Source organism: Colias philodice, chromosome 12 (assembly GCF_061535455.1).
Source record: "Colias philodice isolate Cphi_HAF_F1 chromosome 12, ilColPhil1 Martin Lab GWU primary, whole genome shotgun sequence".
Classification (NCBI taxonomy): domain Eukaryota; kingdom Metazoa; phylum Arthropoda; class Insecta; order Lepidoptera; family Pieridae; genus Colias; species Colias philodice.
The window spans coordinates 5,639,284-5,662,882 of NC_143097.1; the positions used below are offsets into that span (position 1 = coordinate 5,639,284).

A 23,599-nucleotide genomic window follows, 5' to 3' on the forward strand; every position below is an offset into this window, starting at 1 on the left:
TCTCTCTATCTCATTAAGTCATTACCTTACCAAAAAATATATAAAGATTTTGATGGAAATGTTAATATTTTAACACATCGATATTTGATCATTTGGTTTTTTAAAAGCATTAAAAAACCAAATGATCAAATATCGATGATGCTTTGCGTTTATGTTATTATTCAACAAATAATGGCGATTGCAACATGTAACTCATAAAAAAAACAAATTCTCGGATTTCTAAGGAAATTCAGGTATTTTGATGATCTACGGGTGCATACTTGATTAGCCAGCATGCTTGATGCGATCCTTTACAATAAAAAATATTATATATATGTTTTCTTATTGAAATAATACCACAGCTCAGCCAGCTTCTAATTATATTTCGGAAAAATGAGTGTATTCTTTAAATATTTAAAGTAAAATGAATGACGCGGGTATAAGATACAAAAAAAAGACAAGCTTAAGAATGATTATCCACTTCATTAATATTTTTTATTACAATCTGTATAGACGGTACGTTATTTACATAGACAAGTCACAAGCTCTTTGAGCATGAAGAGAGGTAAAAGACAAAAGTATATTTTTTTTGCTAACTGGTTTATACCACTGTATTTACTGTGTTTTTTATCTTGACAAAGAAAGATAAATAAATTTCAGAATTTATTAAGGTGCTTAAGGATACAATTAAAGAGTCCCTACTTATTTTTCTATGATTATATACATATTATGTCTTTACGTTGTACAAAAAATATGAAAAGCATTATAGATATCTAAGACTTTGTAGCTTATGTCTGAGACAAAATAGGCTCATTGAACGTTGTAGACTCGCGATAAAGCGTTGTATCAAAGAGAATTTCTTCTTTATACGCAATTACTTCTTTACATAGGACGAAAAATAATAAAAGTAGAAAATTGTATTTATTACCAAAAGATTTAGGATAGAATTTTCACTACAGAATGTTTTATTGTGTATTTTTTAATAGATAGAGAGACCACGAAAGTAACATTTTATAGTTCGTTAGATAAAATAATAAACGACTTATTATAACGACTTGTCAATTTTATTTCTTCATCGATCAAATCACGCATTAATAGGTTCCTTATAGGTCTATCTATAAATCGATCTGTATTGATTGTATCTATTGATCTGAGAAGTACCACATTTCATTTTTGGTTTTAATTATATTTATTTCTTATAAATCCTAAACATGCATCACAAATAGCATTACATTATGAAATACATTTTAATTTAATGTTAAGTGAGTATGGCCTCTTCAAATTATGAGCCCAAAACATGTGACCAGCGTTTGACTTGACTCTATTTAGTAAATAAACAAGAAGAAACGTTTGCGAACTAAGTCTGAAACTCCACAGGAAAATATAAACAACGTCAACGACCCATGTGAAAAGGTTTCATTAAAATGCTATTAACCAACTACGAGCTACAATATTTTGTCATATAAATCTAGCGGTATTGTTTTTATATAGACTCGTATATGAGGTGATAAGTCTTAATGAATCCGCGGGAATGTTTACTTTCGCAACACAATACTGTAGGGCGTAGTTCACAGACACTTTTTGACGTCGCTTATTGATTTAGGCTTGGTTGGAACTTTTGGATACGTCGTGACTTAACCTTTTAGTCATTATGCTAAAATGTTTGTTAAACGACTTCATTTGCTTCTGCTTCAGTACGTGCATAATAAAACTATTTTGATTTATCGCTTCCAACGATCCAGTTACTAATTTGAACGAATTAATTCTAACATTATCCAATTTCTTTAGTGACCTCCTATTTTTAATGCAAGTCTTTCTTTTATATTAAACCAAATGTAAGATAGGCTCCCACATAACAATTACTAAAAGACATACCTAATTAAGGTACCTACATATCGTAAAATTTAATTTAAGTAATAAAACAGTATTTAGAAATTGTTATTTCTCTTAATAATCACACAGTTACCTAATTTATTAAGTAAATTTCCGGAAATTATGGAAAATATACATTTTTTTCTAATTTAGAATAAAATCTCTTAACATCCTGTAAGGAATTTAAATGCTGAAAATTCAGTGACTGTTACCATTTTGGAATCTTAATGAAACAGGCATATTTTGCTTAACTTGCCACTCGAGTGACAATATCTTTTTTTTACACCCAGTAACCAAGATTAAGCTTAAAAAAGTTGAATATGAAATTTCATTCACGTTTTGTTAAAAAAGTTGTGCATGAAATGTTAATATACTATTCCAAAAACCGATAAAAAAATTCCCTCATTCGAAGATGTACAATCATAAAGTACTTGAAATAACATTCATTTTCCCATTCATTCATTTAAATGTTTCAAAGTAAGTTTTTATAAATCTTTTATATTTTATAAACTTGATATTTTGCTAAAGAAACTTAACAAGCATATTATTTGGAGCATGTACTTTCTTTTTGTTCCACAGTTTGGAGTACTTGTTATGATACTCGGAAAGTGCTTATAAGCTCCTTAGTTGCCTCAACATGAAAGTTAGCAAAAACTTTGTTTTTTTTTAATGTTATATTTATTGAAAACAAAGAAAACATTTGATTGTAGAGGTATTTATAAAATTATAAGAAAAAAAAATGCTCACAGTGATAGATATTATCTATACCAACATACGCTCAGTAGAATAAAGTAAGTAATCATTTTAAAGAGGAAATATGGAATATTTAAATTTATTGGCTCCAAATAGAAAATATATAAAATTAAAATAATTTTTAAGTCGTATTTGAGAGAAACAAATTTGTTGACCTCTAACCTTGGAGGAGATATTGCACAAGTAGGATCGATAGGGACTGTGGCGATTTATAAAGCCGAGTCAAATTTTTGCTCTTTTATATTAATCCTCTCGAATATTAATTTTGTCTTCATTGTGTGACGGATGATATAACTGGGAATGATCGGAAAGTAAATTTGATTCCCTAAAAATTATACATCTATGTACTTCAACTCGTGCATACACACACATGCATGTGTCAATTAGATACAAGAATGCTAAGTCAAAATGTTTTTTATTAAATGGTAATCATCAATTAAAACGATGGTAAGGCTGTAACATGATTAAGAGCTTTAACACACCATATTATGTAAACGAATTAGGATTATGTCTAACATTGTAATTTACGCAAAGCCGTATGCGAGCAAGGAGTAATAGTTATGTTCTGGGAATTAGGGAAGGTTTGAACGGGTCTGTTCGTAAAATTATTTGCGCACCAACCTAGTTTAAAGGGTCATAGGAAAACAAAGCGTAGCTAATCAAATAGCGCCAGTGGTCGGTAAAATGAATAGACTGTCAGCCATATACCGATATTGTTAGCATGAGATTAAAGTTACACACTCGCCTGTTCCTGTTTCGAGACTAAACGGATTTACTGCTAGTTTCAGTTCACATTGCCTTAGTTAAGGCTTTAAGCTTTTGATAAGGCGAATCTCTACGTAAGATTAATGTCACCTATTGTATATTTCTCTCTTTCTTTTTCTCTATTTATTTCATCTCGGAAAGAACTCAATGCCATTAATAAGTTTCCGCCACAGAACAGTAAAGTAGATAGAAGTGTGATGTGGGCGTGGCCCACGTGTCACTTGTAAGGTAAGATCACCTAACTTGCTCTCAGTTGTGCGCAGAAAAATATTCGAGTCGGTTGTCAGCTGTCAAACCTTTTTTCCGTATTTATTCATTAATTAGGACGTGTTGTTCGGTATAAGAGTGCAAAAATGATAGCAGACGAAATAATATCAGCAATGGAGGCATTTCATACCATCGGTAAGTCTTATTTTTATTTATTTTACATATAATATTTTATGTTATATCTTCGCTTGTAATTTGTCAAAATTGTATACAAATATCTAGTCAAAATGAACCTTAATCCGTAAGAAATTAGTACTATTATAGATTGAACAGCAAACAAGAATTTCTGGAATATTATTGCAATAAACAAACGAATGTCGCTTTAGTGATGCTTGTGGCGCATATCGACAGTATCGATACTTTAGAAAAGACAAACATTATAAATATTAAATTTTATTTTATTTTTCCTTAGCTTTCATTTGTCCAATTTATTTACAGATTTCCCAAAGAGGCTAATTTAAAAGAGAAATGGATAAATGCAACGTGACGAGTTAACTGAATGCCGAACAGCACTAAGCAGTCTAACAAAGGCCACCGATATAGCAAACCTACGGCAGTTCCAAGATTTAAAATAATGCATATTTTCTGTTTGTATTTTGTAAATATAGATTAATACTATTCTATTCCGTTTTTTATTTAATAATAATAATATAAAAAGACGTACTTAGTAGTAATAAACATACTCCAAAATGTGACACATTATACTATACTCGTATAATAGAAAGAAAAAAAAATACACAAAAAATATTTATTTGTGAATTATCGATATCTCGATATCGATAACAAGGCTGACATCCCTCAGGGCATAGCATCAGATAAATATCAAGTTAATGTCATTAATGTTGAGTGACACAAATTTCAACCTTATCTCTATGTGTTGAGGTTCAAAGTTATATCTATTGAAAACTAACGCCCTCTGTTGTGGAGTAGCTGAATGTTTTTCGAATTTGGAATTTCTGTGCAATGAGAAACAAAACAGCTAATATACCTAGAGATGTTATACTAAAATAAACCGTAACATGGTGCGTTAGGGTACATATTGAAATGCTGAATTTATAACCTAAGTCAGTTTTTACTCAAATTAAGCAGTCCAATCAAAGGCATAGTTTACTTGTAGTGTACTGTATAACTATCGGTTTAAATGTGTGGGTTTGGCGACACTGGTTTTCATACTAATTATGACATTAAAGCACTTCTATTTGTTTTTATTGTTCTGTGGTTTCCGCATTACATGCATCACATCTATACCTGTACCGTCAAATGTGGCTACTTGACCTTTACTTGGCAACTTGACCACACCTTCCGTTTAACAACAAAATATCAAATTTTGTAGAATTGAAAGCAAATTGACCTAACGTATCGATGTTGGTAGGTTTTTAAAATATTAATTGGCAACATATTTTAATTTTAAAGCGGTAACGCTGTTGGTTCTCGCAATATAACGTATCGAAGTGTGACTGTGACTAAGGATCTTTTGCCGGTATCAGTATTATTATGTTTGTAGAGCTTAAACTGCACATCTCAGGTGAGTACAGTTTTGATATGTTGTGTAATAAACCCTAGAGATTGATTTTACAGTGGGAACTATCCAATTTTAGGCTCATCTGTCGAAATATTTGCTTGGGCATTGATGCCTCAGGTTAGGTCAAGTTGCCATTGACCGCTGCGTGGCAACTTGACCGACGCCTAGGGTTGACACAAAAAATAACGTGACTGCATTTTTTCCTTTTTTTTATCTGTTTCGAGTTTTGCATAAATTTGCTGCAAATTTCGGACAATCCAGATACTTATACTCTCTTTGATGACAACGATTTAGCATATTTCTAATGAAAAATAAATGTTTCCTTACCTATTAATAAATACCTATAAGTATTAAGTAATATACATATACATATATATTAAATTTAGTTTAATAAATAAATAGTTCATTAAAATTTGTGTCTTATTTGTGACAACCCTATCCGACATGTAATGCTTTGTATGAAATCATTACAAATCCCGTGGCAACTTGACCAGGTAGCCAGAGCCTAACAGTTTATTGGAAAACTTCGGGCTGCAATATTTAAAAAGTCGAAGACTTAAAATGTAATAGCAACTTAGCCTAAAACAAGAATGTTAAGCATCTACCTATGAAAACTGATGTGCAAGGTCAAGATACCACATCAGTGTCAACTTGACCTGTATTACGTTTATTTGTAAATAATGTCAGATTCAATATATTTTAAAGAAATACCTAGTAAAAGTGAATGATGAAATCATTCATGACATGAACAAATCATAAAATGTTAATAAAAGTTTAACATAAATAAGTTAGCTAAGAAAAAGTAAAAAAATGTGGTCAAGTAGCCACATTTGACCGGTATATAAATTATGTGGTACATATGAAAAATAGATGTTGGCCGATTCTCAGACTTACCCGATGTGCACAGAAAATTTCATGAGAATCGGTCCACCCGTTTCGGAGGAGTATGCAGACTAACATTGTGACACGAGAATTTTATATATAAGATAATTAGTTTAACTTTATTGTAATTGAATAATGGTCAGATATGTCCAAATACCTATTATTTGATAGTTGGAAAGGATAACATGTAATCTTGTATATTTTTATATCACACAGCGATGTCGGCGAGAGTCTTACATCGGAAAGCTTTTAGATATTAAAATATATATCTAGCTCTAGGGCGTTTCTTTTTACGCCACATTTTACAAATTGTAATTGAGTTGTTAAAAATATATAAATGAATTTCATTATAGCCTTCTTTTCAGGAAAGTTGGAGTTGACTTCGGACTAATATAATGACCCATTAACATATAGTGTTGTGTAAAAAAGTGTTTAATTTGAACTAAGCTGTGACTAATGAGTTTATTGGCATCACAATGAGTTTCCTGTCGTCGTTGAGCCAATATGTGGCGGGTGTGGCCGACAGCGTGGCCGGCCTGGCTCTCTCTCCGCGCCGAGTGCCTCCGTCGCGCCACAGATCAGCTGAAGAATCTCAGCAACAACCACAATCTTCAGCAGCAACTATGAGAGGTACCTTTTATTTTCATAAACTTACAAAATTTATCCATGCATACAGGCGTTATATATAGAGCAGTGTACAAAAAAAAATACGAAACTTTGTGTAAAATTTTATTTACATTATTTTTACAAAAACAAAGGTCTCAAAAAATTAATTTCTGATGACTTTTTGTTTATGATGTTGCGTTGTTAATGAAATGTGTTCATTTTTTAATGAATTGAGTGTAAGCGAATGGTCCGGACGAGATGAAAGGAGATGAGACAAAGGCTGCGGTGGCGGGGTAGCTGGAGTAGGCAGGGTAGCTAGAGTAGGTGGACACGAGAGGAGAGTAGGCGGCCGGGGCGATGTAGGAGGTGGACGCGGTGACCAGGGGAGCGGAGCGCTTTTTGATCAAGTGAGCGGTGGAGTAGACGGGCGCGGAGTGCACGATCGGCGCGCCGTAGCTGTAGGTGGGGAGCGGAGCGGTGTTGTAGGCGAGCGCGGAGTACGTGGTCGCCAGGGGAGCGCCGAAGCTGGAGTAGCCCACAGGCGCGCTGATGAAGCCGGGAGAGCGCTTCTTGATGAGGTGCGTGTAGCCGTAGTTGGAGTACGCCACGGGGGAGGAGTACGTCACTGCAGGGGAGGAGAACGCCACGGGAGGGGAGTACACCAAGGGCGCTTGGTTGATGTAGCCGCCGGCCGTGCTGTAAGTAGTCACGCCAGTAGAGTAGGCCGGTGGAGATCTGATGAGCAGGTCCGGAGATGCAGCCGCGGCGGCGAGGAAGGCACAAATTGCTACGAACTTATACATGTTGGTATATGTTGCTTCAACGATCGATTGTCAATTGATACTAGATGCAAATCTGAAATCAGTATTTATAGTAAGCATTGATAAAAAAATAAGTTTGATCTTGTCCAGAAAACCGGTGTAGAAAGGAGCTGATATTTACACTAGAAGGCCGACGAGTAAGCTGTTCATCAAAAGACAAAGGATTAATTGCTCTTATTCTGTCAACGATTAAAATTTTCGTTTCCGTGTTATCTTTGTGGAGGCGTCGATTTAATACAAGTTATGCTTAATGTATTAAGTAAGGTATTAAGTTAATAAAAAAATCGTAACTAGAAAATTTTGGAATTTGAAATTTGATTTTTGGTTTTTAGGGATTACTTATGATATACCTCTATTATTAATAAAATAATCATTTCTCTAAAATATATTTCCTTCAATTATAGGACAATAGAAAGCACAATTAAATACCATTTTATTTTCGCGGAAGAGTAAGGAAGATGTAAAGCGTTTCTTGACATAACATTTATCTAGTGTTCTAGGGTGTCTTTGACAAGAACACGCCGAGTGTCGTAGATTTTACTATACCCGATTTTACAAACACATCACGTTCCTTATTACAATTTTGTGTGCATATCGTGATATAGAGCAAAGATAACTGACTCTACCTTTCAATATTGATTTTAATTGTTTTCAAAGTAAATATGTAGGTATATAAAAATATAATATTATGTTTCCAAAAAATTTTATGTAAACAGATTTTGAAATTAAATAAAAAAAATTCGTCTGAAATAAAAAAAAATAATCTGAAAGTATTGTTTTTTTTTGTAATTTCATTATTTTTTTAAGCATAAATGAATATCATTCATAGTTCTTAAACAACTTATATAATATCTTATTTTAATAAGGATATCGTTCACCAGGCTTTCCCCGTGTTCTGCCAACTGAGGGTGCATCAGCCCTTAACGCCAGGCGTCGAACCTTAGACTGTTTGGCACCAGCCACACCCCACCGCCGTGGGGGATCCCTGCGTGTCCCCAGGAATCTACCCCCAGAGAAGCCTACTATGGCATTTTGCAAACGTCGCCTGTCATGGCCAGAAGTTGATAATACTGTTAACTCAGGGTAAGTAATATGAAGCTTGTGGTTTAAGCATGGTGCGTCTTCAATTTTGTTAATCCTGTCTAAAATACCAGCTGGAGACCACGGTTTCACTCGCATGCTAAACGTGGATATAAAACAGCCTATGTGTTTATTCTACTTCTGGTACCTAATTAAAAATTACAGGTCCGATTCAACATCATCTGCGCAATATAATTAAAATTCTATTCATACTCAGTACTCACCAATTTTTAGGTTTATAATATGATGTACCTAATCTGATTACATGTGTTACATGAAAACCATCTGTTTTTGTTGTTCATCTGTTTTTACAATAGCTGGTATATAGTAGGACTTATTTTTACAGTCAATTTTTCACAGGTAAATAAATTAAAACATAAAAAAATAATTATGTATATTCAAAATTGTTGAGACAAGTCAATAATTATCACATTATAAAGGTCACAAACAAATTAAGTATCATATGTTTACCCTACTCAAAAATAATTACTCGAAGGAAAACCCTTTTATCTAAATTATACGCGCATGTTTGATATGGAATAGTAAGGATTTTTTTATAAACTATAAAAGAAGAATTTATCATATATTAGACCGGCTTTCTAGAAACAAATTATCCAAAGTAATAAGTATTGGGTACACAATACGGAATAATCAAATAAACAATAGATATTTAGGAAGGCTGTAGTAATTAGTTACATAAATTACATGAGATAATGTAACAATAAGTGTCAATTTAGTATTGTTGAACGGGAACCACATTGTGCTATTATCATAAATCACAAGGGAATTGGGAATCAATGATGCCTTCATAGCAATATGTCAATGACAACCTTGTTGTGGCCGGAGATAAACTAATGAAATGGTAAATTAGTACATTGACAGTCTCTACTAATAGGATTGTAGTGAATTAATCGTAATATAGGTATAGGTAATATTACCAAATTAGATTTGCTTTATTGTGACCAATATTACGATTTTATTAATTTTTGGTCCTCATATGATTCTGGGAAAATGTACATTAAAAAACGTTAATATGTAGGTATGCTTAACAAGAAATTAAAAATAACAATGCTTATTTTATACGTCTTAATATTCAGGGCAAATATGATAACTTATTATGCTGTCATAAAAAGTAAATGTGTGCCTTGATAATTTAAAGGTAAAAGCACTGATAAACATAATACACTATATTCAGGAAACCATTAATTATAATTTAATTATTGCAATAAAATTGAGAGCAATACAATTGGCCTCAATATAAATAATAAATTGAATATTTAATTTAGGTAATGGGTATCGATAAACAATGTTGGTGTAATATGGAGAGCGGTCTCCCACTGCTAGATGAGTTCATTTATCAACAGGGGCTTCATCCAATCGAATAGGATATTTGATTAAAACTCCGGGTGCCTATTGCCTGTTTGTGTACCCAAGCCATCTAAATTTCATCAATTTTTATCAAGTTGCTTTAAGAAATAAATTACAATCGGCCTCATTTCCGGTTTGGTAATAAAAAATAAGATATTTTTTTCCAACCTTTAGGATATTTATAGGTACGTAGTTATGTTTGGAAAAAAATATTATTAACACTTTAATGTTTGAAATGATATTGAATATTATTGAAAGTTTAATAAATAAGTCTAATGCTGGTGCTACACATTGGCTTCAAAGTTTGAGCAAACATTTGACCAAACTTTGAAGTGAAAACTTTGACGCAAACACGATTACAAATATGCCTGCTAGACTTGTTTTCAAATGTTTTACGGCACAGTTATTGCAAAGATGGCTGATAGATCGGAAGACGATTTTTGTTGTCTCTTTAATTTTAAAATTATCCCTATACTGGGTTAGAAAGCTATTTCTCTTTCTTTTTAGTTCATCTACCGTAAACGGTAGTGATAAATTATTTTTTATTCGGACCCATGCGTCGTTTACAACGTTACGGTTTTTGTGGTCTTTGTTTTTTGGATCCCATATGGAGGGTTCCGCTTCAAGTAGCTGAAGAAATTCGATAACTACATCATTACTCCACTCCATTATGACACTCAAAATATACACACACAACTGCTCCGGTCAGCGGCGCGCGCGTTACTAAGCATTGCAACAAGTGTGGCAGGGCGCACAAACTTTGAAGCAACTTTGAAGTTTGATTACTTTGATGTTCGCAGAAAAACCGACTCGACTCGGCAAACTTCAAATATGTGTTCAAACTTTGAACAAATAGGCAAATGTCAGTGCCACACTTCGCGACTTTGTATAGGTATTTGCGTATTTGATCACATGTCTAGCGCCTGCATAAGTCGCGTTCTAACTTCTAGCATACATTCCTTACCAAGGGTTGCCTAGAAGAGATTGTTTAAGGCCGCCTTTTAGTACGTATGTGCCGTGTGTTTTCATTGTATCTTAATTGTAATTATAGAATAGCTTATTTATGTTTGGTATATTATGTACAATAAAGAATAAATAAATAAATAAAAATGCATATATTATGAACTACGAAATTCATATGTATATATTTAACATTATTTAACCATAATGTTATATTAGGTATGAGTAGGTACCTACTATTGCAATTCTCATCTTCAAGTATAATATGAGAGATGTAACTATAAGATATTTAATTAAAATATCATCAGTTATTTATCCTGTGTGTGGCAGAAGGAAAAATATATTTAAAAAATTTCGAGTGTTTGTGTTAATAAAAAAGGTAATAAAACGAAGAACCTTTTCCAGCAAGTTATCTTTTTGTCTCATCCATCAATACTTGATGTCTGATGATAATGGTTATTAAATTGAATAACTGAAAGAGACGGTAATTACTATGCAAATTTATAAGGACATAGTCATAATTGCAGGGCTTTTAGTTTTAAAATATTTGCTTGTTCTTTTAAATGATTTATATTAATTATTACTATTGTTAAGTTTTAAATATATTTTTTTCGCAAAACCTTCACGTGTAACGTGTCACGTGTAACAAGTAAGTAAACAAGTCATCGATCTTTTAAAATAATTTAATATTATATCCTGCAACTGTCGAATGACGCAATAATTGAAACAGCACGGACAGCTGATGGCACTTTATATCAATTCGCAGAAGACAAAGCTGCAGAAGACATTTATAATATAAAGTGCTTTATAATCGCGTAGTCCACTCTATTTTCTATGAATCTAAGTTAGTAGATAATACGAATATATGACATATCCATAATGACTAAAATATAATGATGATTTTTTTCCGATTATCAATTATGTAGTCATAGTATTTAATTGGAAAGAATAGTTTTTTTTTATAATATTAGATTGATGATATGAAATAGTTAAAAAAAGCTCACAGGAGTATTTTAAGACTCGTTATCGTTCTGCAAAGAGTTGATGTTTATTATATTATGCTCTTAGCAAGGAGAAATATCCTTCAATATTCTAAACAACTAACAAGCGATATTATGAAGGCATCGAGTCTATATTTAACCTTCACGTGAAATTCAATTACTACGCTCTTGATACAGTTTATCTATTTACTGAGGTAGCCAATATTCAATTAAGCAGCATATTCAATTACTATTTTCACAGATGTATTCGATTTTCTAATATAACTATCGGACTAGACGTATTAGAAAGGATTTGATGGCATTTACGTAGGCAGTATGAATATTTCAATAAAAATATAATTGTGTTTACCCATGCTTCGTGTTCATTCGGAATCTCTACATATCCAATGAATTTAACTAACACTATTAATAAATAAATTTTTAGTTGTAAATAAATTTGTGGACCCACTTAAACTTTATATCATCTGAATACAGTGTTTTACAAATCTTATTTTTGTTTAGTTTGAATTTACATTATTTACCTATATTTTAACTCTGACGAAAATTATTATTTTTTGCATTACATCAACGATATTTGAAGAACAATAGGTATAGGTGCTCTCAGTTGTTTCCTGACATCTCATAATTTTCACCCAGCCATTTACCATTTTTTTAGCCATTCCCTTAAAATGCTTTGAGCTTATTATAAGGGAATATATAGACAATATTTTATATACATGGAGGTAGATAGTTATTAGCGTAGGTATAGGTAATGAAGGTGTATTTTAATGTTGGGAGTGCAACTTTTCATTTGTTTTTGTTTCACCATTAGCACTTGCAATAAAATACGGCGAATAGTACGTGTCAATTAATATACTAATAAAATTACGTGCAGGGAGAGGTCGGTGCCGGGGACGTGTGTCGAGAACATTCAACAGGTCGCTCCATGACCTACTTACACCGATGCTTTTATATTCCCCACACTCACAATAATATTATCTATACATGGGAAAATGCGTGACTATGCGAATTCTGTTACTTCTTGGCAGCTAATGGAAAGGCGTCTTTACAGGGAAAACGTGTAGAATACGCGAAAAAGCTTTGAGGACTTTTATCAGTTACATCTTACAGATGGATTCTAAATATATCATACATTGGAAATACTTGTATATTTTTTTCCTACACAGATACCCACTCAGTGCTTAAGTCTAATATTGCAAGGTAACAAATGAGTATTTTATTATCAGTATCGTATCTGTGTTGTAACTGATGTTCAATTTGAATGTTAAAGCTCTTGAACCAGTTTTAATAAGTTGCTCACGCATACATGAGAACGCGAGAGTGAACCCGGGAAAAGCATTTATACAATCGTAATATTATCACGTTTCTTTTATATTGTCCTAGTGTATAAAATTAAGCATACAAAATCAGCGTATAAATTGTCCATGTTTGTCTTTGAGTAAAATAATTTAATTTTGATGACAACGGACGTATGCATACATAATTTCTCAGTCGTAAATAAATGGGATTAGTCCAACATCTGTCCTTATTAGAATATTTTACTATGAGAATGATGTGTACGAATACGAATATAAAAGGACTATGAATTTCATGAAAGGAGAATATGTGGAACATTTCACAGAAAAATAATAATGGAGCTCTTATGTTTGGAATCTGTAAAATGTCGGCTATATTTATAAAGTTCTCATGTAGGTATCTCCATTACGTTCGCTTTGATAGGTTTGTATGAAATCTCGCGTAGGACGACAAAGTGCGTTGTAAAAAGATAAGTGTTCCTTGAAAATTGATGCTTCTATCATAATGAAAATATCATTTAGCGTATAAGGCGTTTAATTTTTTAAAGGTCTCACCTTCTCTGTGGACTTTTTACACGCTTTATATTAGCTTCACCGTATGTTTGTTTGTAACCGACTTCTTTGGGCGCGATTTTGACCCACTTTAAACGGCCCCATTTCGTTCTTTGTAGATTTATTGAGGACCGATGACAATACACTAATTTGATAAAATTTTCTAATTTTTAGTTCGGTTTTCTATAAAAAGCTTGTTTTTTATTTTTTTAATTACATATTATTATTAATATGTATTGTTAAACGATAAAGGGGCAATAAAAATTAGTTAAATTAATAATGAAGATAGATAAAATATTAAAACAGTTTGAAAAAAGTTAATCTAGAACTTTTTTCTCTACGCCATATTTTTATTGTTGTGATTAAGAACACCTGAATTTACTTGACAGTATTAATAAAAAGCTCGATTTTACGGAACTCTAGTAAAAAAATATACCCATTAAAAGCTGATTTATTAACTCACTTTTAGAAAGTCACTGTTCGTTTCGAAGTATGGCAAAAGGAGCAGTTTTTAGTCCTAATTTTCATCCATCTTAATTCGTCCGTATACTAAGTCAGTCTGACCACATACTTAAAGATTTCCAACAAATTAGCTGTATTTTCATGCAGTACAATATAGATACGATTTTTAAATAAGTGTAAGCTTAATCGAGAAAAGTAGGTATATGTAGTACGAATTTATACGAATTAAATTTAGGCCTGTTAAGAAGATCGACTGGCAAGATTTTAATTATTTATTGTTACAGCCCAACAAATTTCTTAGAAAAAAACATCATCATTATCTTGATTACATATCACGCATGGATGTACCGATATAGCTAAAATTTATAATATTATACATCATACTTTTGCAGGGGAACGCTAATTATACGCGTGACTGAACCTGAGTAGTTTTGTGGGAAGGTTTGTTTATTAACGGCTCAGTAGTCCAGGAACCCTTTGTATCTGTTTTATACTCTTACCCTTAAAAGCACTCACGAACTAGTTTAATTTTGAAGTAGAGGCTGTGTTCGTTCACTGTATACAAACTAAAAAATCCTCCATTAAATCTATTGCGAGGCTCTCGATGTACTTTCGTTCACTATTTCAAACAACACATCCTCTATTTTACTCCATTGCAAATGTGTTTTAATCAACTTTTTTTTACGGATTAAGTTTGTAATATCTTACTCAAGATATCAGTTGATCTTAGCCTATAAAAAATGTGACGAAGTTTTATACAAAGGTGTTTGGACATGGTTTGGACAGACACTTTTTAAAAACTAACTCTTCCTAAAATTACAAGATTAAATAATTTTGTGGAGTTGACATTTATCAGATATAAGTTTAAATTAACATCGGCATGATATAAAAATACCCGATAAAGCTCGTAAAACTGAAAACATATAAACATTTTCTTTTCTGCAGAAAGAATAATTTATAACTTCAGCTGATCTTCGTCCTTTCCTAATGATAACAAAGGAGAGTTTTGTCAAGTAAATTTATCAAATTATTAGTTACTATGTTCAAGAATAAACTAGCAAAAAATCAATATTATTAACAGAGATGTCTTAATATTTTAGATACAATGTTTGCCGGAAAAACGTTATAGTTTCCCTATGTTTAAGTAGTTCATATTCTTTCGCAACCCTTTGTGCATAATATTTTAATGATACTTATACTCTTATTTAATTAACCTATATTATTTTCTAATAACTAGGTAAACATATTCTAAAAGAAATACAATATTGTATAATAATTTTAAAAGTCTACCTATTCATGGTGGTTACAATTAGGTATTACTTAATAACTTAATAAAAAATATTGTCTACCTATTATACTACAGGATTTTTATAAACAAAACAAATGAAGTACAGGCTTTTATACAGACCTTTAGTATTGTTTGTACAGATAATTGAGTGTTTAAAAGGAATGACCGCTCTTCAGTGTCTTTGTAGTAAAGAATTCAAAGCAGGCTATTATTCAAAGACATTTTGCACGGTATTCCATATTATATAATTAAGTAATTAGAATTTGAATACCGAAACTTCGCTTTTAAGGTAAAGTTGGGATAAAGTGTCGGTTTTCCTTCCCGAGTCTCTTATTTTGCGTGAAAATACGCGTCACTCAGTGAACTCTACATTTGACTGACGTTAATTTCAACGTTAAAATATTATTCACGACAAAGACCTAGGTATATTTACTTCGGTTTCAGTACAAAAAACTTCTACTCCCATTTCATAATGTTTGAATACAAACAGATTATAAAGTATAAAATAGATAATATGTATTCTAGACTAAAATACTCTAGGTTCTAGGAAAATATATTATGATATTTAAAACTTTAAAATAAGTACCTACTACGCATGCAAGAGCTGGCTGCTGGCTGAGAATTAAAACTATACTAATATTATAAAGCTGAAGAGTTTGTTTGTTTGTTTGTTTATTTGAACATGCTAATCTCAGGAACTACTGGTCCGATTTGAAAATTTTTTCGGAGTTAGATAGCCCATTTATCGAGGAAGGCTATAGGCTATATTTATCATCACGCTTAGACGAAGAGGAGTGGAGCACTGCGGGTAAAACCGCAGTGCTCAGCTAGTTTAAAATATTATCATTATACCTTTTGGTTATGCAATCTTTTTTACTACTTACTTATTTCTTATAAGTTGAATATTGAAAAATATATAACTGCTTTACGTAAAGATACTACTTATAAAACATACACTTGTTGAAACAATGTCATAACGATAAACAATTAATTTCTACGATGAGATTCTGGGAACTCGTAAAACAATGAAACTGTAGAGAAATGTGATAATAATTTTATTGCTCTGGAAATGTTATTACTTTGATTTGTTCAAACAATAATCTTCCATAAACAAGAATACTTTTTCTCAGGCTAAATGGCATAATAAATATGCAAATTAATTAAAGATGAAAGGAAAATATTTTTATAATGTACAGAAAAGGCATATTTTGCCCAAAAGTATACTTACTTACAATACTTTAAAACGTAACATCTACTAATTAGATTTTTTTTATTGAGGCTTTAATGATCCTTATTTCTTTGCTTCGTTTTTTTCGTGTTCATTAGAGTATTCAATAGCGATTCGATCTTAAATAAATAATTAATTCAAAGCATTCAAATTCAAGCGTACGTTAATTTGTTATTTTTTATACAAACTAGATTACCTTATATACTAATTGCTTCTGGTGATAAAAGCCATTAAAATAAGATTCTAACTACACCCTAACAAGGAAATACTATAACATCACAAGAAAACCACATAAACCGCTTCGCATCGTTGCACTGTGTATAATTTAAACTAAATAGTAATTATTCCTAACCGAAAAATAAAAAAAAGAATTAAGCCTAGCGATATTCAGTGAAATTTAACTAGGAATTTAATTAAGGTATACTTCTTATGTAAATTTTAATCACAGGGTTCAAGATACGGATGGCTCGTATTTCGAAAGCTTCACAGCTTTGTCATGGCGTCAAGAGAACAGGCGGCTTGCTGCCCTGCGATTGGCTGAAGCTCGCGCAGAACGTCCACCACCAGCTCCGCAAGATCTCGGCCTACCGAGTGTTTCTGCTCAACTGTCACATAAAGAACATGAGCATCTCTATACTGAGGTACTCCATTTACTTTGTGCATGCAATGTACGTTTTCTCTGTTAAATTATGCTACAGTAGGGACCTACTCTATACGTAAGAGTATTCAATCTACAATTTCAATTTCTCACTAATGGATCCTTATTACCATTGCTCAAATAAGTACACCTGAATGCTAAAGAAAAATAATAATGCTAAGATACAAATATCCTTTCACAAAACCTAACTTTGTAGGTGACCTTAACCTTCAGAAATCAGAGTCGACCTGAATCCTATATTGAGATACCCTAATCCTTGAATCCGTTTATTTTTCGAAATAACGCTGAATACTTATAAAAGGATTGCAAATATTATGTTAAAGTGGACCTTTTGACGGACTTATGCTAATTTACCCTGATAGAAATAATAATGGAGAAACGAGCTTTGAAATTATATCTGCTGTCTCTGAATTTTCTTTTATTCTCACCAACATTCCCGAGACAAAATTCAAAACAACCCGAGATCGCTTGTTAATTATTAGAATTACTTAAATACCGAGATTTATCTTTGAAGTAATAAAATACTTTGCTTTTGGGTCAACTTACACATTATGGAGAAATATAATCTACTCTCAAACTTCCAATTTGGTTTTCGAAAGGGCAGGTGCACAGAAGATGCAGTTAATCACTTGGTTAATCAAATAGGTAATCATGTCGATAAAAAACAAAAGGTTCTAGGTATCTTTTTAGACTTAAAAAAAGCATTCGACACAGTTTCTGTCCCGATACTTTTGGAGAGGATGGAAAGGTATGGTATTCGTGATGTTCCGTTAAAAATTTTTAAAAACTACCTCGAAAATAGATTTCAGTGTGTTAAAATAAATGATCATCTTAGTGACGACTGTCCTATGTTATTCGGTGTACCGCAGGGAAGTGTGCTCGGCCCAACTCTCTTTTTAATATATATAAACTCTCTCTGTAATTTAAATCTTGCCAATGGTTCAATTATTAGTTTTGCAGATGATACTTCACTTATCTTTCATGGAGGGAGTTGGGCTGAGGCATGCTTCCACGCGGAGAACGGCATCAGAACTGTTTCTAATTGGTTGCGAAATAGTCTACTCACCTTAAATCTGGATAAAACTAATTTTATTGCGTTTAGTTCCACAAATTCTTCTCAACCACCTAATGATTTTATATTAAAAGTTCACACCTGTGATACATTCAGTTCGAATATATTATGCAATTGTTCTGCTATAAAAATGGTTCCACACATTAAATACCTAGGAGTTATAATCGATAACCTTTGTAAATGGAAGCAACATATTGAACTTATAACCACTAGAGTTCGAAAACTGTCGTGGATTTTTAAAAGTCTAAGGGTATTACTGGAACATAAAATCATCTTTATGGTTTACAAAGCTCTTTGCCACTCAATTATTCAATATTGCATTTCGGTATGGGGTGGCACTTTCAAAACGTCGTTATTAATTCTAGAAAGAGCACAGAGGCATTCTCAAGGTCATTCTTCATAAACCTTTTAGATATCCAACTGACCAGCTGTATAGGGAAGCTAAAATTCTGAATGTAAGGCAGACATATATATTGCAAATAACACTTAGACAACATAAAATAACACCTCTTTGTGCTGTATCTTCTGGTAAGAGAAGAAATGACCTTGTATGCTCTAACCATATTACGCGTACTGGTTTCCTTCGTCGCCAATCTTCATACATGAGTATATTTTTATATAAAAAGGTCAATAAAAGCCTTTCTATACACAATCTTACCTTAGTAAAATGTAAAAAGAAGGTTACAGAGTGGTTGCTGACCCAGAATTATTCAGATACTGAACAATACATAGTTCAAATAAAAATCTAGCTCCACTCACGCGCTTACACACTCATTCACACATACATTCACACACACACACACACGCACACTCATACATACACACACGTTCACACATGCATACAAACACGCACATTCATTCAAACACGCACGCACAACATAATATGAGTATATCTACTAAACTTGAGTTAAAATGTATAATTTAAATTTTATTCTGTATAAAAAATAGCTAAATTACCTAAATCATTATTTAAGTTAATATTACGCTATAGTTTTGTTATTATTGTGTCATTAAGGAAGGTGGACCCCAAAATACAGGCTGTCCTAGTTTGGGGTCCAAATGTTACATGTTTGTACCTAACCCACAAATTGATCAATAAATGATTTTTTTTATTTTTTTATTTTTTTTTATTACAGTAGCTACGAACTAAAACGATTAAAATAGATCCTTTTTGATGGCTTTTTCTTTATTGCTGACACGTGCTGGTGGAAATAATTGTTGGTTAACTATATTTAATATTTTTGAAGTATCATTTAATGCCTTTTTTAATTTAACTTAAAAAGCTTATTGTATAAACCTTATAAGCTTATGTATGGAATCATGCTCACAGTGACAAAAGTCTGTCTGAATATCAGTCTGTCTGTATTTAGATTTACTAATGTGAAAATGGAGTATCTCAAAAAATATATTTATATTTTAGTCAGAAACGTTTCTGGGTTTTATAAATAACATCTTTAAATAATGTCTCAATTCAATTAATGAAATTCTTGAATGCAAATTGCATACAAACATTTTAATTTAAACAGATGCAACTCAGCGCTCGAAAACGAGACGCAAGTTTCCTACTCAGACGAGCAGAAATTCTCCAGTAAATAGCATTGTACAAATTCTCCGGATTCAATACAAGGTGTTACTGGAAGGGTGTAAAATATAATAGAGCTTTCATACATTCCTGTCATCTTTCAAAGAATTTGCTCCCTTTCTAGAAGTTAAAGTAGTACAAAAATGCTACCAATATTTTCCAATATTCGTGAGCTTTTTGTTTGTAAGTTATTATCACTGTGTAGTGTGTGTATCACCACAGTATCACACTCTACATATATTTCACATTTAAGTTGTATTTTCAGTTTTTATGAGTTCTCAAATGAAAAATGAAAATGACAAGCAAATGCAATTTGCAAGATGTTATGATACCTTCCTACATTCTTGTGATTTTTTTCTTGCCTGATAGCTAAATTAAACAAAAAAAAAATAAGTGTGGCACTCGAGGACTGCTGCGGTAAAGCTATTGCATTTGGAGTTTAGTAAATTGTGATTAAAAAAGAGTTTAGAAAATTCTGTAACGAAAAAACCTAACACCCCCCGTGTTGGGTTTTTTCGTTACAGAATTTTTACATTCGGTCGCCGCGCTCAAAGTCTGAGATAAAAGCTATGCAATAGCTTAAAAATCGTTTCGCGTGTATTATAACGTTATAAATATATTTGTTTAGGTTCTTTACTGCATAGAAAATGCGGTAGGTGCACCAGCACCTGATGGGCAATTCGCGGCTTACAAGGAAGAAGTGATCGAGTACGCCCGCCGCGCTTTCAAAGTGTCTCCAGAGGTTCACGGCAGGGCTCTGCGTGCTGCGGGGAGTGAACGCCCTCCCACCGTCGTGCTGGGCTGCGCTGTCATTGAGGCTGATGGGCTAGAAGCTAAGGATGCTAATGGTTAGTTAACTGTTGTAGTGGAAGACCTACCATGATTGATATACTATTATGTAATAAATGCGAAAGGGCATTGAAACTTTCTGGCATATCAACCCGCCGCCATTTTGATTTTTTTTCAAAATCGCGGCGCACGATTAAAGTTGTATGCATGGATAGAGGATACATAGACAAACAAAAAATGTCTAATAACATAGTACCCTAAAGCGTCACATTACCGAGATATTTGGAGGTAAATATTCACTTATGAGTACAACGACAAACACTAAAAATTGACTTATTACGTGTCTATATGCATAATATTATCTCCAAATAATCACTCCCAGGTAGATTATTATTATTAACAGTTTATTGGAAGAAAGTAGGTACATTCATTACATAAAAACATACATACATTACATAAAAATGTAAGTAATGTAATGAATACCTACTTTCTTCCTGTAATAATAATAATCTACCTGGGAGTGATTATTTGGAGATAATATTATGCATATAGACACGTAATAAGTCTATTTTTAGAACTTGTCGTTGTACTCATAAGTGAATATTTACCTCCAAATATCTCGGTAATGTGACGCTTTAGGGTACTATGTTATGAGACATTTTTTGTTCGTCTATGTATCCTCTATCCATACATACCACTTTAATCGTGCGCCGCGATTTTGAAAAAAAAATCAAAATGGCGGCGGGTCGATATGCCAGCGTCCATACAAAAAGTTTCAAACCCCTTTTGTTTCTTTTATTTGTCTTTCTTTCACGTCGCAACGATGTGGTTTTTTAGAGATAGGAGGTTGGAGAGTGATATAGGCTACTTTTTACATATATCGTTTCCATGGGTACACTTTGGCTACGCGAGTAAAAAAGTAGTTTTACAATAAAACAATTATATACAATTAACGGCTATGTTGCTATTGTGTAATATCAGATAGAATTTTTTACCTTGGTGGTAAACATTATTAGATCATATTTTGTCCTCTACACACACCTTTTCTAATCCTATAAAATTATTTACACACATGCTAATACGAAATCTTTTGAATGAGCTTTCAAAAAATTAAGCTCTAGTGATTATTATAAATAGCTATAAAAAGATAGATGAAACCTAGGAGGACACAGACTACTCATTGTGACGAAACAAAATTGGAACGTGATCTAGAGGGCAGAAATATTACGTATGTGATGCGGGTGTCGCACGATAACGTGAAATGCATGCGAGCGAAATGCTTGTACACAGTACAGTATGAAACATCAAGTTTCTATATTGCTTCATAACTAGTTGCTCGCCCTAGCTCCGCTCCGTTTGACATATTTTGTTGTATATTCTGAGTTGTTATCCAAATCCAGGCAGAGACAACGAAGCAAAAATCGTTTAAATTCGTTCGGTCTTACCACATGAGTAGACTCATGTGGTCTTACTGAGTTATAAGTTGTGTGACTACCGCTTAAACTACTTTTATATATCTAAGTATTTATAGATAAATAAATATAAACAAAACATTAGGTAATTTGTACATCAACATGATTAGAATTATTATATCAGACTGCTCACCGTGCTATAAATTTATTCACTGTGATTTCTCATATTAAGTTACGTACCTACTATTAAGCGAGCAGAAGTTCTACTTTATAAGCACTAATTAGAAATACTCGTAATTCAATACTTCGCTCGCTAATTGTTGCTGCAGGGTTCTATCGCTGTAATGAAATGAATTTAGTTTAAATATAGAATGTTTCTTAGTTTTCTTTCGATGAAAGGTTGTTTATTATTTGTATCTTTTATTTTTTGTATCCTTTTATTTTTTGTTTCCTTTTATTTTTTGTATCGCTGTTAACAAATCACTATTTGGGATCTATAATGGTATTTAATATCGAGTGATATTAAATACCATTAACGCTAATGCGATGGCTAAATCAAGTCACGTTAAAAAGTTTTATAAAAGTAAAAAATGTTCTATTCATCAAATATTTATAAAGCCAGCTAATTTTCTATCAATGAACACTTATTGTACGGTTCAGTCTATAAATCTCCCAACCTGATTTATCCATGGGTGTAACGAGATTATCCCGATGAATATGACAATAATTTTTCAAACTTCGCCAGCCTTCGGCGACAGAAGCCAGTAACGCGTGTAAATTCCCTGGGCTCCCTTACCCAAGTATTTTTGTGTTATGGTTCAAGTTCATAAATAAATAACAATATTCCTAAATGTAGCCTCGTTTATCGGACCCTTTTTTAAGCCTAGTGAATCTGCTCTTGGTAATACATATTTTCAATGTAGAGGTATCTTAATATACTTACCTAGTAAAGATGAACACAAGATAAATTGATACCTTCTTAAACACTATTAAACATTTCTAGATTCATAGATATATATTATACCTATCCACATAATTCTTCGCCGACAAAATAAACAATTTCGTAATGAAAATCTGGGTGTGAGAATAATTTAAAATTATATATATTTGACATCAAAGCCGACGGCGAAAAACTTAAGGCTGAAAATGTTAATATTATGATATTTGTTGTTATAAGACTTGTTACGAGAACTTGAGTTATTTTTAATATAATTGCCTTATAAGCGCACGTAGGCGAGCAGGGGCAGGCAAAAGCAATATAAAAATTGTAATACTCTAAATGCTTCACATATTATACGCGCTTTATTAAAAATGTTAATAATTTCGGTATAAAATGTACACAGTATCTATTATTTAAGGAATAGTTGTATTTTTATCTCAATAAC

General features: G+C 32.4%; 2 protein-coding genes and 1 long non-coding RNA gene across 3 annotated transcripts in view; 1 reads left to right on the forward strand and 2 right to left on the reverse strand.

Annotated features, from left to right (window-relative positions):
- LOC149483991 (uncharacterized) overlaps positions 1–23,599 on the reverse strand; it is a 418,879-nt gene that overhangs the window by 267,269 nt on the left and 128,011 nt on the right. The gene's annotated exons all lie outside the window — the stretch shown is intronic.
- unc-13-4A (BAI1 associated protein 3) overlaps positions 6,491–23,599 on the forward strand; it is a 66,936-nt gene continuing 49,827 nt past the window's right edge. Inside the window, exons 1-4 of the mRNA XM_089701630.1 lie at positions 6,491–6,670; positions 8,349–8,550; positions 17,150–17,342; positions 20,642–20,861. Coding sequence (XP_089557756.1) covers positions 6,517–6,670; positions 8,349–8,550; positions 17,150–17,342; positions 20,642–20,861 — 769 coding nt within the window. The 5' untranslated portion in view covers positions 6,491–6,516. The remainder of the gene's footprint in view (positions 6,671–8,348; positions 8,551–17,149; positions 17,343–20,641; positions 20,862–23,599) is intronic.
- Positions 6,805–7,472, reverse strand: LOC149484025 (uncharacterized). The gene has a single exon (XM_089702044.1). The coding sequence runs from the start codon at positions 7,447–7,449 to the stop codon at positions 6,862–6,864; it is 588 nt and encodes a 195-aa protein (XP_089558170.1). The 5' UTR covers positions 7,450–7,472; the 3' UTR covers positions 6,805–6,861.

Bases quoted from the DNA above. Each gene is read 5' to 3' on its own strand.
- LOC149484025 (XM_089702044.1), bottom strand. From the start codon at position 7,449: ATGTATAAGTTCGTAGCAATTTGTGCCTTCCTCGCCGCCGCGGCTGCA.